Raw genomic sequence first — 14,786 nt, forward strand, 5'->3', positions numbered from 1 at the left:
GGTTAGAGCTCAGGGCCTTCCATGCCTGGCTGAGGTTCAGGAAACCCTGCTGTCTCTGTGGTGTGTGTTCAGCTGAGTCTTTTCTGCTTTCTGACACTCAGTGTCTGAAGGGCTTGGATTCTGGATGTGTGACCAGGCACGGGAGGCCCCAGGACAGGATGGGGAAGAAAATGTGATGGACAACCAAGGCTGGTGTCTTCAGGATGTGAAGTGTAAAAACTGATATGCCTGCCTTGTGCAAGTCATTTCTTCTTCCCTCTCAGTAGTCTGGTAGTGTCGTCCTGTAAGTGGGTTCCCAGCCCCCATTCCCTTTCTTTTCCCCTTTCGGATTGAAGAATCGAATGATGCAAATGGTCCACATGGTCCAAATGCCTCAATATTTTAAACTTTGCAATTCAAATTCAAATTTCATGTTTCCTGTGGTTTATTTTTAAAATCTATAAGAATATTTTTTGTTATAGATGGACACGATATCTTTATTTTATTTAGAGACAAGGGTCTCTAAAGGTTCCAAATCCTCTAGGGCAAGAAAACCAAGACACCTTGGTACCTCCCAATTCCAGTGACTTATCCCAGGAATCGTCATCATTTTCTGCAAATGCTTTCTCTGTTCAGCCACACTCCAGAGGATCATCACAATACTGACAACGCACAGAGCCAAGTCTCAGGAAGCTGGGGATAATTCAAAGGCTTTCTTGTTCAGCATACAGAGAGTGCTCAGCAAATGTTGAGCAGAAAAGGAAAGACCAGGGTCCAGAGCAACTCTCACTCCATACCACCAGAGGGGAGAGGGCATAGAACAGAGGTGACAGACCTGAGAAATCACAGGACAGAACTGCGGTGACTTTAAAAGCAGGGTAGGTCACGAGGGTCACAGAGAGGTGACTAGTGAGGGAAGGGAAGTTTCGGGTGCCCAGGAAAGGGATCTGAGACCTACCAGATCCTCTGAACATCTGTGCACTGGCCCATTCTGCTGTCTGATCCTACGAGTTAGGGTATTTGAATCTCAGACGGGAAACAAGTCCCCCTCACCTCTGTGGCAGGCAGGGCTGAGAGAGGGCAGGGATTAATACCACTTCCCTCTTCTGATCCCACTTCAGGTCATTCCTTTCATCCCCTACTCTCCATGCAGACACCTGACTCTTCCTCCTAGTGGTCCGTACTACTTTGCTCCTCATGCCCTTAGTTCAAATCACTGGGCATAGGTAATCAAAAGAAAGCCATGGTTTCCAGACAAATAAAAATTTGATTTCTGGGTCCTCTGCCAGGATCTGTATTGAGGACATCTCCTCTCCACCAATGTCTGCAGACTTGGCACCTGAAGTCTGAGGGTATAGGTTGGCTGCTGGTTGCCCACCTAAGCTGCAAAGATGGTTTCAGAGGATGGGTGCCCCTGCTTTCTCCAGGTCATTTGCATGCTGCGTGAGGATATAAACCAACCAGGGATAATGCATAGCCTGAGGAGGAGGGCAGGAGCACAGCAGGTGTGAGCTGAGCATCCTCTCATCTGCTCACAACCTTCCCACCTGTGGGGATTCCTCAAGGCTGGTCAAAAGACTCAGAACCTTGAGCAGGTGCCAAAGTTAATTGGACATCAATGAGTGCTATGAAGTTCCTACTCTTTGGCAGAATTTCTTGAGTCTTTCCTCCTAACTCACCAGTTGTATCATCTCAACAGATACCTTAGTGACAAGACAGCTCCCTCCTTCCACCCTAGTTCCCTTTCCCTGAAGCATCCCCTCCCTCACACAGTACCCAACATCCCACAACCCAAGCACTCAAATGTTGGCTTCACAGGGCCTTGGCTGGCTTCGGAGACGTCCAGGAGATCACGGCATCCACTAGGAAGGTCGGCATGTAGCTCATGGGTAGGTAGAAGAACTTGGCATCCCAACCAGCTGAATACCGCGTGCGGGGGTAACAGGCGGTCAGCGCATGCTCCATGCAGTCTGTCACCCAGGACAAGTTCTCTGAGCACCTGTTCTCCAATGATCTTATTGTTTTCATAACTGTTCAGAATGAGAAATGATCCAGATGTATTTCCACGTCCCAATACTCCTGCTCTGGGATCAACTTAGGGAGGAAAGCGTCTCTAAGAATTCATGCCCTCCTTCTTCCTATAAGCAGCCTGAGTTGAACTGTAAAAATGGTGCTCTACTCACTTGACCCAGGAAACCCCACAAAATCATGCAAATCAAGAGGTTCAAATCTTTGTGTTCACTTTAAGAACACCTGTGAAATTGCCCAGGCCATCAAGGGTATGCAGATCTGAAATGTCACTAAGTATCTGAAAGATGTCACTTTAAAGAAGCAAGGTATGAATGACTACATGACCAATGAAACTCCACACTGGTACAACCACAAAAATGGCAAGTTATATTCCATGTATATATAATATGTCAAAATACACTCTACTGCCATGAATATCTAAAAAGAATAAAGTTTTAAAAAATCATAATAAGAAGAAGCAAGGTGTGCCATTCCAGCATTATAGTAGTGGCATTGAGAAATGTACCCAGGCCAAAGAGTGGGGCTGGATTCAGGGTTGGTGGCCCCAAAAAAGTGCTGAATTTTTGCTGCACATGCCTCAAAATGCAAAGAGGAATGCTGAACTTAAGGCTTAGATATAGATTCTCTGGTCATTGAACACATCCAGGTGAATGAAACACCCAAGATGCATTGTTGTACTTAGAGTTTATGGTCAAATTAGCTCAAATGAGTTCCCCTGCCACATTGAGATAACACTGAAAATGAACAAATTGTTCTTAAACCAGAAGAAGAGGTTGCATGAAAGAGAAAGATCTCCCAGAAGAAACTGAAGAAACAAAACATATTGCATGGTAATAAATTCAACATAAAATAAATGCAAATAAAAGTTTCGGGGGAGGCAAAGGAATTCCTGCTCTCCACCCCCAGAAGCCATGCCCCAAATCTAATCTGTTCCAGGCCCCAGGAGGTGCCACACAACCCATCCTCTAGGAACAACTGTTCCCCACCTCTGCCTCCTCTGCCTCTGTTTCTGGGAATATCTGGGCACATAAATTGAAGGTCTCTTCCAGCACTAGAAATAAATCCAAGCATGTGGAAGGCAGCTGTCTCTCGTGTCAGCTGACCATGAGTACACAAGTGTCTCTTCTCTGGTTTCACTTTTGTCCTTGTGAAAATAAGGCTTTTAGGTGAAACAGTGTCCCAAGTTTTAATAAGCCAGGACCCCTCCTAAGGTGACCAGTTGCCCACACAGTACCAAGCGTATGAGGCCAATCATCCTACTTTGTGAGAAGACAGAGCTTGGAGATAGACCTGATACATGGCAGGCACTACTGGTAGTAGGCTAAGGATTTTAGAAGAGGGTTTGCATGTCTCCCCACCCATTAATGTATACCATAGCTTACTCACAGGATTCCAGATACTTCTCTCCATAGATCTCTTTGACCTCCGAGCTGGCCTGGTTCCATTGATTCTTTAGGTTCTGGGAGAATCTCTCAAAAGGGCAAATGTTGGTCCTGAAGAAACCAGGCTCAATTATAGCCACCTTCACCCCAAAATAGGAGAGCTCTCTCCTGCAAGGAAGACAGGCAGAGAGCAAGGATGTCAGAGGTCTCACAAGGCAAAACACAAACAATAAATAACATAATTACACTTCAACGTAAGATTGGGTGAGAGAAGTTCAAAAGCTTGGTGTATAGTATATAGCACCTGAGGCTAAAAATTGTGATGTTGGCCTTCCCTTTGTATGTTTGAATATCATTCAAGCTTTTTGTATATACCAGCTTATTGCTCTAAACCCTGCCTCTTCTGCCTCAAGGCACCAATTAAGAGCTATCTCCTGCCAGTTCCCTCACATACAATGAATTATGAGACTTTGCCCTTGTCACCTCCTCTGTACTCCTCAGACCCCTCTCTCCCCTCTCCTACCCCGGGAAGCTTCCCAGCCATCTCTCAGCTGAACTCTTGCAACTGTCTTCTAGGGAGCATCTCTGCCTTCAGTCTTAGCTCCCTCCATACAGGGCCACCCTTCACACTGCATACCAATTGGCTCCCCTGCTGTAATCCCTCCCAGGTATTGCACTGCCCACAGCACACCCCTGTCCAGATCCTTAGGTCCTCTATAAACCCACTGTGCTCACCTGCCCAGCCTCCCTAATGCCAGGTCCAGTCTTGTCCTTCTTCCCCAGGAGGACCCCCCCACCAACTTAGAGGGAGTCAGCTAATGCTCACTCTGGGCCTGTCTGATGATGTTTTCTCACCCGGGAAGCCCTTCCACCCATCCTTATGGATCTTCAGCCCTCAGCTAAAGTTCTGTAGGACCTTCCACAAATCTGGTAGCTGCCATGGTTACCATGGCTGATTTGGTCACAACTGCTCTAAGGGATGGCAATGACCAAGTATCTTCTATCCCAATCTGTCCCAGCTGTTGGAGGTTTTAGGTCAAGGACAAAACCTTACTGTGCTAGGATGCAGTTATTATGCACTCAGACAAGAGCCCCCCAAATACCCCTTGAATTGACTAAGATGCTGGTCCACCTCACTATGAGGGCTCCCTGACACTGAATACCATAGTGGTCACATCCGAGCTCTGGTCCAACTCCAATTCTGCCTCAGAGACTTTCTGCCTATGGACCTTCCTCCATGGTAAGATGTGTTTAACCGCATTTGAAGCCTAGAACATTTCCCTCTACCCAAGACATGGAACCGTGTCCCCCAGTTCAGATGGCCTAAATCCAGAAGGCAGAAAATGAGGAAGTCACAAAAACCAGAGAGGGAGTGATCTCCAAGATGGGGCCTCCAGTACCTGAGACTGTCAGAGAAGGCCTCTACGCCGAATTTGGAGATGGAGTAGGCACCACCAGAGATTGACAACCGGCCTAAGACACTGGCAACATTGACCACGCGGCCCCTTGCCTTCCGTACTAAGGACATCAGGCTCAGAGTCACCTCGATCACTCCAAACATGTTCACCTCCAGTACGTTCACAAAGTCCTGTTTGGTCAGCCACTCACTGGGAGCAGAGGGTAAGGCGATGCCAGCATTATTCACCAGGCCCCAGAGCCCTGGGAACAGTGGGAAGATGAGAGAGTCACACTGTATTTTGCCTGTGTGGGACAGACACAGTTATGGCTCAAGTTCACATTGTACCAGACAGAGAACTCTGACAGGTGTTGCACGGGAGGGGTGGAACAAGCGACAACATGGCATCTGTTGGGCTAGGGGTGCAGAAGTCAGGAGCCACTAGACGACAGGACTGACACCTTCCTCCTCCTACTGTGATTCTTCATGGCCCAGTTCATAGGAGGTAACTGGCAGTCACCTCCTATCTGATGATAGCAAAAAGGGATGTTGAAGAAGTACCGTGAATCCGTTACACTGGAAACACAGAAACTACTTTTGATCTCTTAAAATTATTGGCATCCTCACAGACATTTTATTCTCTCACCTACATTTTCACATCTTCTGGGCAGCTTAAACTGAGGGCTACCCGACTGTCTCAGAGGTCAAGAAAAACAGGAGAGAGAGAAGTGGGAGAGGGATAGAGAGAGAGGGAGAGAGGGAGGGAGGGAGGGAGGGAGGGAGGGAGAGAGAGAGAGAGAGAGAGAGAGAAATGGGAAGAGAGGGTGCAGAGGAAAAGGTGAAAGGGAAAAGGAAGAAAAGACAAAGCTAATATCTAGGTCGAATTTGGTTGAGATGCAAAGAACTGAAGTCCTAGTTGGGGGATGGGGATAATTTGGAAAAGAGTTGGTGTATTTGTTCTCAGGAATCTGAACTTGAACCCTCCTGCATTGATATTGAGCAACTTTCCTGGGGAAATGCTTGTGAAACTCACAGGGCAGCTTTGGGGAGGAGGTGTCCCACTCACCTACAGCACCCAAGTCCCGCCCTGTGCCTCAGAAAAATCACACCCTCTCCTCCCACTCACCCAGAAGACCCTCACTCCTCCCCTATCCCCAGTTCACTGCTCTTCAGGTGAACCACTGTGGAAGACCCCAGCTCCACCTCTAGGACCAAATGGCATTTCTATACTACAGATTGCCTGCGGCATAAGCAGGAGTCTGTCAATTTAGGGAAGTGGTGGTGCCTGGTGATCTGAGCGCCGTGTCCCTCCTCAGTTCAGAAACATACTTCGCCCTGTGGGAACGCATAATCTTTCACTACAATATTTCATTCCTAAGAGCCCAAGGATATAATAAATAGAACTTTATTAAGACAACATTTATGATAACAAAGCAATTTCAATATTCCACTCTGAGGTATGTTCCAATAAGTAGGGTGGTGTCAAAGGATTGCATGTTCCAAATCATTAAATATTACCACTTGAAGAAATTTTCCTTAAGTGGTAAACTACTCATTTTTTAAGTAAAAAATATAATCCCATATATTTAAGAATGTTGAAAGTATTTATCTCTGGGTGGTGAGATTTTAGATTAATTTTGTTGTGGTTTTATGCATTCCAGTACTTTCGACAATATTGTATTTTGCACTGACCCTTAGAAAAAAAGAAATCAACATTCCTTTCTTCCCCCTAATAATACAGACAAAAATAATGTAGTAAAAGAAAGAAAAAGTATATTATCTCATCAACATATCATTTTATGTGCTCAGAACATTAAAAGTCTGTTATTTTATTGTCTTATTATGAACACAAAACTGCAAAAAAAAGAAAGAGAGAAAGAAAAGAAAAAAAAAGTGACCCCTTCCTAGTTCATGACTTTGCTGAGCAGTTCTTTTCCTTATGTCCTGCTCTGCACCCAGGAATGCCCTCAACCCTCTAGATGGAGAAGGATGGCTGGCTGGTAAGAACAAGTTACAGTGCTATACACGAGCCTGGCTCCTGCACAGGGCTCCCCCCGCCGCCAGCCCTCCTGCAGAAAGGCACCATCTCCAACCCAGCACTCCGCATCTAGTCATGCAACCCCCTGGCTTTGACAGGAGGACACAGAACAGAGGAATTCTTGAGGGCAAATTGTCATCAGGGCTCCCTCTCACCAAGGCTAGAGAATTCCAAGGATGGGAGGTGGGGCCTGGAGATAGAATAGTTCAAGCTGGCATGCTGGGGAGGGGAAGGAAGCAGATATTACTTCAAGTCCCCCAAACACTTGTGAAGTCTTTCCAGGGTGCACCCAGGAGGTGTCCCTTCAGGAAGAAAAGAACCCAGCAGACACATCAGGAATTTGGGTGGTACCTCTCTCCCCGACACGCTCCTTCACCCACTGGGTGGCTGCAGCAATACTCTCTGTCTTGGTGACATCTAGGGTTACCGTCTCCAGCCTGTCCGATGTTCGGTCACTCAGCTGTTTAGCCCCCTCCTCCGTCAGACACGCAGCCAGCACCCTCAAACCTCGCATGTCCAGCTGCCTGGCCAGCAGGTTCCCGAAGCCTGAGTCACAGCCTGTGATAAAGACATACTTGTCTTGGAGGTGGCTCACCACCTGCCTCTCCCGGTACCAGCGCCGAAGGTAGTACAGGACCACAAGGGCCACCAGGTAGAGCCACATGGCTTTGTAGAAGACAGGCACAGACGCCGGGTGAAGTAAGTCTGGCTTCTGTTCAGGCAGTGGATAGAAAGAAGTAGGACACAGAGCTGTGGCAGGCAGGACAGCCTCCAGGCACTCTAGCAGGGAGGCTTTCCTTTCCTCCCTGGTCCTGCCCCTCCTCTGTGCTCTTTGATCTACTTTGGCTGATAATGATATGTAGAATCTTTTTTTTTTTTTTTTTTTTTTTTTGCGGTACTGGGGATCGAACTCAGAGCCTTGTGCTTGCGAGGCAAGCACTCTACCAGCTGAGCTATCTCCCTAGCCCAGATACATAGAATCTTTTGGATACCCCAAGCCCAATCCCAAAGAAAACATTTCTACTCAGCAAAACTTCCCTCATCCACAGATTCTTCTCTACCTTCCAGCATCCAAACAGGAATACACAAATATGCACACATACACCTGACACACACGCCATTCTGACCTAAGTTTCAGGGTTAGAACTGTCTCTACTTATCTTGCACACCAACACCCCTGCACAATGAATTTTCTGAATGCATTTAGAGATTATTGAGAATCTACTCTTGGAACTGAGACAGCTTTACAATGAAATCCTTCTTTGAATGTGCGTTTCCTTATCAGGCTCAGCACCCAGAGTCACTCCCCAGAAAACAAAAGTCATTTTCATTCTCTCTAGGGACTATAGGAATAGACAGAAAGAGTGAACAGGAAGAGGTATCCTCCTGGTATAGCAGTTGTCTGGAAAGAGGACTGAGGAACCACAAACAAGTAGTCTGACCACAGAGGTAAAGACAGTGGGGAGAAAGGGAATGGGGCCGGGAACTCCAGCAATGATATTCCCAGAGCTGCTGGGAAGTAAGAATAGAAGGACTTGCACAAAGCAAGTATAACAGTAGAAACTTACACACCCTGAAGATGTCCTTTCTTCAGCTATGTGGATTCAGTTTGACATGACTACAGCTATCTTGAATCATAACCACCATGACTGCCCCAGAATAAACCCTAGGCAGATTTTTTTTTTCTTCTGCATAGTTTCCTATTAGATGGGAACAATTTGAGTAGGATATAGTGCTTTACAATTAGACTCTGGCATTGGGGATATGCCTGACTTTTTGATACCAGCTTAACATAAGGTACATTCCAGGCAGGATAAAATCACAATTTTGCCCTAACCCCTCCCTTCTTTCTGACCCAAACTTCAGGTATCCGTCTGGTCTTTTTGCCAGGCAGGGCTATGCTTCCTTCAGTAAGTCCCCCAGTGCAATACTAGACCTATCTGTCTTCCTTTCTTCAACCTGATGGAACCTTGGAACCAGTACTCATACACTCAGACAAGTTGTTCTAGACCTCCATCCCCCAGTGCCTGTCACATTTTCCTTTGCCTCCAGCTCTGGGGCCTCCCTGCCTGGTCACATGCTGAACATGTGACTCAGTTGAACATGACTATAGAGATGACAGGGTTTCCTGAGTCTCAGTCAGGCATGGAAGGCCCTGAGCTCTAATCACTGGAAAAGTGTTTGTTCCATGCATGTCCAGTGTGATAGAAGGGAACTTCCCCTTAGGAGACCAAAGACAGCTAGAGCCTAGACGCCAAAACCACTGTCCACGGAGGGGTTCCCAGGGGAAGGGGGAGAATGCCCTTTCTCAGCAGAGCTTGGGGGAAAAGGGGAAGAGAGGCAGAGTAGTGGGCAGAAGAAACCAGGGTTTCACCGTTCTGAGCTGCTTCAGACATCCACATTTACATGGATTTCTATCCCTGAATGAAGGGAGGAGGAGGAGGAGATAGACCAACAGGAAAGAAGCTTCCTGCAGAAACTTGGGCTGGAGAAGAGCTGCTCCTCCTGGTGGTTCCTGTGTGGTACTGCAGTCTAGGTGCAGGTGTTGGCTTGCCATCTGCCAGCAAGGATTTTTCAGTCCATTCCTGTAATGGTCACTCTCTCCAGGTGCCCCTCCTGCTGGCACCCTACAAGAATCTTCCACAAAGGAGGGAAACAACAAGATTTTGTTGACTGGGCAAGGCCTGGATCATGTGTTAATTACTCAAACCTGTTCCTAAAGGGACAGAAACCCAAACCTAAAAAGAGACACTCCTTCCTGGAGTATAACCTGGAATCAAAGATCTGGGAGGCAAAAATGGGGAGTCACTGGCCTCTGTACCTCAGAAGATCCAGGATAGAAGTGGGAAGGAGTGAGGGTTTTTCCTCATGGCAGTGGTGCACCGTGACTGGATTGGGCTACAACCCCTGTTCATATCCACTGCACTGGATCTGGCTCCCTTCCCAGGAAAAGAGGCCTGGGAGGAGGTGGGGCATGCTGAGGGTCTAAGGAGATGTTGAGGCCCAAATGTCTCAGACTTTTTTTTATCCATGTGCCTTTCCTTCCACTCTGTCAAGTCCTTGAGCTACAGTCCCAGGTGAAGCCCTGCATCCAGAGGTGTTAGCAGAAACCAGAGACCTCATAGTCCATTTCCCTGACACTCTTGAACACCTTCCCCCAGGAGTTACAGAATGAATTGACAATCAGTGTATTTTTCAGAGAAGAAAAATGATAGAAATCTAGAAACTTCAGTTTAAGTCTAAAGCAGTGGTTTCATTTGAATAAAGCAACATGGCTGGTGCCTTGAGAGTGTTGAACACCAGAGCTTGGGTGGACTCAGAGTCCCCTGTGGGCAGGACTGACTCCCACCATTTTGTGAGTTTTTGGCACCTGGCAGTGCCTAGCTCCTTACAGAGCAGAATGACTACTTAGGAAGAAGACATTGTAACATCTGGCTGCACTTTCCATTTTCATCTGTATTTCTTACGTTGTCTTGACAGTATGAGATTTCTTAAGCCCCCTATTTTCTTCATCTTTACAATGAAGGAAGAGAATCAAGAGGACTTGGCAAGTTTCCTAAACCTAAGTTTAGGAAAGCCTAAGAATCCAAAATGGTGAAAACTTAGAAAGTCAGAGCCTCAGAAAGCACTGGAGAATTCAAGGGCCGCTTCTCACCAGCATACATTAGGCGCTCAACAAGAGTTAGCAAAAACTGAAAAAAATCTGGTATCAGCAAAGGTCTGTCACCACATCCACAGGGAGCCTGGGAGAGGTGTGGGGTTTGGAGGATAGATCTGAAGAAGAGCCATCCAGCTTCCTGTGAAGCTAGAGGAGAGGTGGGGAACGGAAGGAGGAGGAAGGAGAGGCGTGCTGGGAGGTTTCTGGGTGGTGTGGAAGGGAAGGATGGTATCTGGGGCCCCGGTCCATCTCTTATCAGTCTTTCCAAGCTTCCTCTTCTTTAGAGTAATGTTGCTCCCTCCCTCCCCCACTCTTGGGAAATCACAGAAGAGTTGTCCTCCTCATGGAAGGGTGGGGGTGGGGAGTAAAGACCTACCCCTACCTACTCCTTTCAAATCCCTCTCCAGACCATCCCATTAAGGGTCAGAGTTCATGAGGGATACTCCTCCTCCCTCACTCAAGAAATTTCCCAGAATTCCCAGAAGTGAAGGACCTGCTCTGCTTTTTCTTCCTAGCTCCTTGCTGGAGAAACTCTTCAAGGGGTCATTTTTAACCTGTGAGGACATCACAGACCCCTTTGAGAATCTAAGCAAGGCTCTAAGTTCCCTGAAAATGCACATACAAAACTAAATTTTACATATACAGTACTTTGCTGGGAGATCACTTCTGAAGCCTTTGGAGCTAGGAATTCTCAATTGAAGAAGTTTATTGAACTACTAGCAGTGTTGTTACCAAAAGCTCAGTCCTTTTCCCTGATGCCAATCTAATAAAGAGGACATGGCTTTAAGAAGAAGGAAAAAGAAATTTTACTGCTTTGCTAGCAAAGGAGAAACACAGGGGACTCAAGTCCTAGAGGCTATGATTCGCCCCATCAGCAGGAACAGGGGACTTTTAAAGTGGTGATTCAAAGGCTACTTTCCATGTGTTCTCTGTTGGAGTTGTAATTCACTTGTTAACTTGGGAGATAGTGATTTCTGAGATCTTCTGGTATCATCCCCAAAGTCTGGATTATGTACTCAAGGAGAAAAATCTGCCTAAAATGGGGAAGAAAGGTCATCCTGCTTCCACTGAGATTAGTGAGGGAGAGAGATTAGGGAGGAGCAGGGAGAGAGGAAGAGAAAGAAACACACCCATATAAAAATAAGTTGCAGTGTCAGAGCAGCAAGAGCTACATTCAAAGCATAAAGTGGACCACTGTTACAGTGTGGCTTGGGGAACTTATTTAACCTCTTTGTGCTTTGGTTTCCTCATCTATGATAGTACCCATCTCATAAGTGGTCATAAGGATTAAATGACATAATATGTGTTAAACATATCACAACTGACAACTGGCAAATATTTAATTAACATTTTACTCTTACTACATGTCTTCTGAGGTAATTCATGGTGGCATCTGGGAATGTTCCTATCATTCAATTTAAGAAATACAACCCCAGAGAATTAAATAAAAAATGAAATTGGTATTGATCTAGTTCAGAGAAAAAGTGATTGGTGGTAGTGGGACTATATATAGAGAGAGATCTCAATGTTAATTCCACAAAAGGTGATTTCTTCTTCTTTATGCTCAAAAGTGGGAAAAGGGCATGTTCATGCCAAGCACATTTCGTGTATTTGTCTCACATATCTTAGTGACAGAATCATCAATGACTGACCCAAAGTCACACAATTATGCAGTGGTGAAACAAGGTATCAAAGTCAGGTCTGATGATCCCCAAACTGGTGTTATCTTTCTAGGAAGAACTTGACACAGGCAACGCCATTTTGAAACATATCCTCCATCTTCGAAGGAGAGTCGTCCTACAGTCACTCTGACTCAGTCTGACCTAAACCCCAGACAACACTCCACCATCATGCAAAGAAAGGAAATTGTTATCTAGGACTGAAATCCTAAAAAACACCTGATCAAAATATGAAGGTGACACCCCAGGGACCCCTCCCTGATGACCACCTAGCAAGGGACTAATCGTAAAAATTCCTCCCTCCCTCACTCCCCTATGATTACCCCAGGCTGTGAGTGGAAGATGGGTCTCAGCCTCCACTGGGGCCCATCCACAGCTTTGTCCTGAACCTGTGTTACTGTTGAGCTGCATCTCTTCTCCCTTCATCTCCTTCACTTGGTTTTTTCCTTACAGTCTCCACTTTGTCTTCAGACTAAGCAGAGAGAACCCAGAGCAGGGAACATCCTTCTTTGGGAAACCTGGGGAGCTCCTTTTCCAGGGTTGCTGGTCAGACAGGGTGCCTCTCTATTAGCCTAATTCGGCTTCTTCGCTCAGTGACCTGGAAGAGGACAGGAGTACAATTGTCATCAGACTCCTCAGACTTGATCCTCCCAGACTCTACCTACCCCTGCCACACAGGCCAGGAAACATGGGGGTTCCTGGGACAGCCTGCCTCACCCTTTCTCCAGGACCCAAGCATAAGCCCTTTGCCCTGCCCAGCCCTGGGAAGCTGTCTGCCTTTATCTGTGCCTCTCAATACCTCTTCCCCTACCTTCCTTCCTTTTTCATTGTTGATCCCAATGTCTTGTCTACAGTTTTTGGAAAAAAAAAAAAAAGTGAGCTGGGGGGAGGGAGAAAGAGTAAATTTCCAGGAATTGTTTCAGGCCTGCTGCTCCTGCTACATAGAGCAAAGCTGTGTGCCCCCTCCTGCCCAGGTTGGCAAGGAGCCTAGCCTCCTGCCCCTCCCTCTTGCCTCTCTTCCCAGTCTCTCTCTTTTCAGCTGCCCCACCCCCACCCCCACCAAATTTAAAAACAAAACAAAACAAAACAAAAAAAAAAACAAAGAAAAACCTTCGCGTGAAAACTGTAGAGCTCTCACTTATTCCTGAGGGAACAGCTCTCCCTCTGAGCCTCTGCCCAAAGGAATCACCATGACTTCCTCTTGATGGGCATAGGTAAAGTCTGGGAGCAGGTGGAGGTGAGGCTGCAGGGATGCTGTCTCCATATGCCAGGGAAGATTTGAAGACCCAAGAGACAAGAGTCACTAAAATGCAGTATTGAAAGGAATGGAAATGGTCATTGGCACAGTTCACATGGAGAGGATGGAGCCCAGAACAAGGGCTTCCCTGGAGGGATTTTAGTCTAGCAGAGGCTGTGTCTGCATGGCTCAAAGGCACAGAGAGGGAAATGAAATTTTTTTTTTTTTTTTTTGGTGGTGCTGGGGATCAAACCCAGGGCCTTGTGCTTGTAAGGCAAGAACTCCACTGACTGAGCTATCTCCCCAGCCCCTAGGAAATGAGATTTTTCAGAAGCCTTCTTATTGAAAAAAAGCTACCAATGGGATCGAAATTAAGGAGAGAGAGAGAGAGAGAGAGAGAGAGAGAGAGAGAGAGAGAGAGAGAGAGAGAGAGAATATGAATATAGAACTCTCTGAAAATTCAAAGTAAACCACAATTGGTCTAATAGGTACAGAGGGCTTAAGAAAAATCACAAAATGAAAAACATCCTCTCCATGGAGAAGGGTGGGGTGATAGTGGCATAGTAATGTGAAAGTACTTAATGCCATTGAACTGTACACCTAAAAGTTGCTTATGGTATAAATGTTAAATATTAAATATATATATAAACACAATAAAAAATCAAGTAGCAAACTTAACAAAATCCCCTCCTTGAGTAGATAAACAAAATGTACATATAGTGTACATATATATGTACATATAGTGGAATATAGCTCATCATGGAAGGAAATTAGGCAGACGCAGGTTGTATTGAGGATGAACTTTGAAAAAATTATACTAAGTGAAAAACCCCAGACACAAAATGTCACCTGCTGCATGATTCCATGTGTAGTAAACATCCACACTAGATAAATCCATAGAGGCAGACAGCAGACTGGGGTTTGCCCTCTTTCTTGGCCATGCTTGAGAATGGCCCCTCTGCACCAACCTCAGGATCCATGGAGAAGGACACCACTCTGAGTTCCATGTGTCCAGGAAGCACCACAAGGGCATCTCTCTTGTGTCCTGGACTTCTCTAAGCTGCACAGATACATCAAGGACCTTGTGAAGGACAACCAGTTTAAGAAGCGGAAGATGCCGTTCATTGTAGCCAAGGGTATCCACATGGGCTAATTTGTGTACTGTATCAAGAAGGCCCAGCTCAACACTGCCAATGTTCCAGCCAGGGCTCCAAGCCTGAGGGGACCATCATGTGCTGTTTGGTGAAGCCTAAGGATCAGAGATAGCTGGCCTGAGCCTCTGGAAATAGCACCACAGTTATCTTCCACAATCTGGAGACCAAGATGACAGGCATGAAGTTTCCCTTTGCTCTTCAGGATCATTTCCCATACCATAGGTGACGGAAA

At 46.3% G+C, this 14,786-nt stretch overlaps 1 protein-coding gene across 1 annotated transcript; it reads right to left on the reverse strand.

Moving 5' to 3' along the window:
• Positions 1-1,680: 1,680 nt before the first annotated feature.
• Positions 1,681-7,661, reverse strand: RDH16 (retinol dehydrogenase 16). Its single transcript, XM_079139108.1, has 4 exons — positions 7,178-7,661; positions 4,793-5,051; positions 3,397-3,560; positions 1,681-2,009 (listed from the first exon to the last, which is right to left on the reverse strand). Exons 1-4 carry the CDS (start codon positions 7,488-7,490, stop codon positions 1,792-1,794), a joined length of 954 nt encoding a protein of 317 aa, XP_078995234.1. The 5' UTR covers positions 7,491-7,661; the 3' UTR covers positions 1,681-1,791.
• Between the last annotated feature and the right edge of the window lie 7,125 nt (positions 7,662-14,786).

The sequence above is a fragment of the Sciurus vulgaris genome (assembly GCF_902686455.1).
Source record: "Sciurus vulgaris genome assembly, chromosome: 5".
NCBI lineage: Eukaryota > Metazoa > Chordata > Mammalia > Rodentia > Sciuridae > Sciurus > Sciurus vulgaris.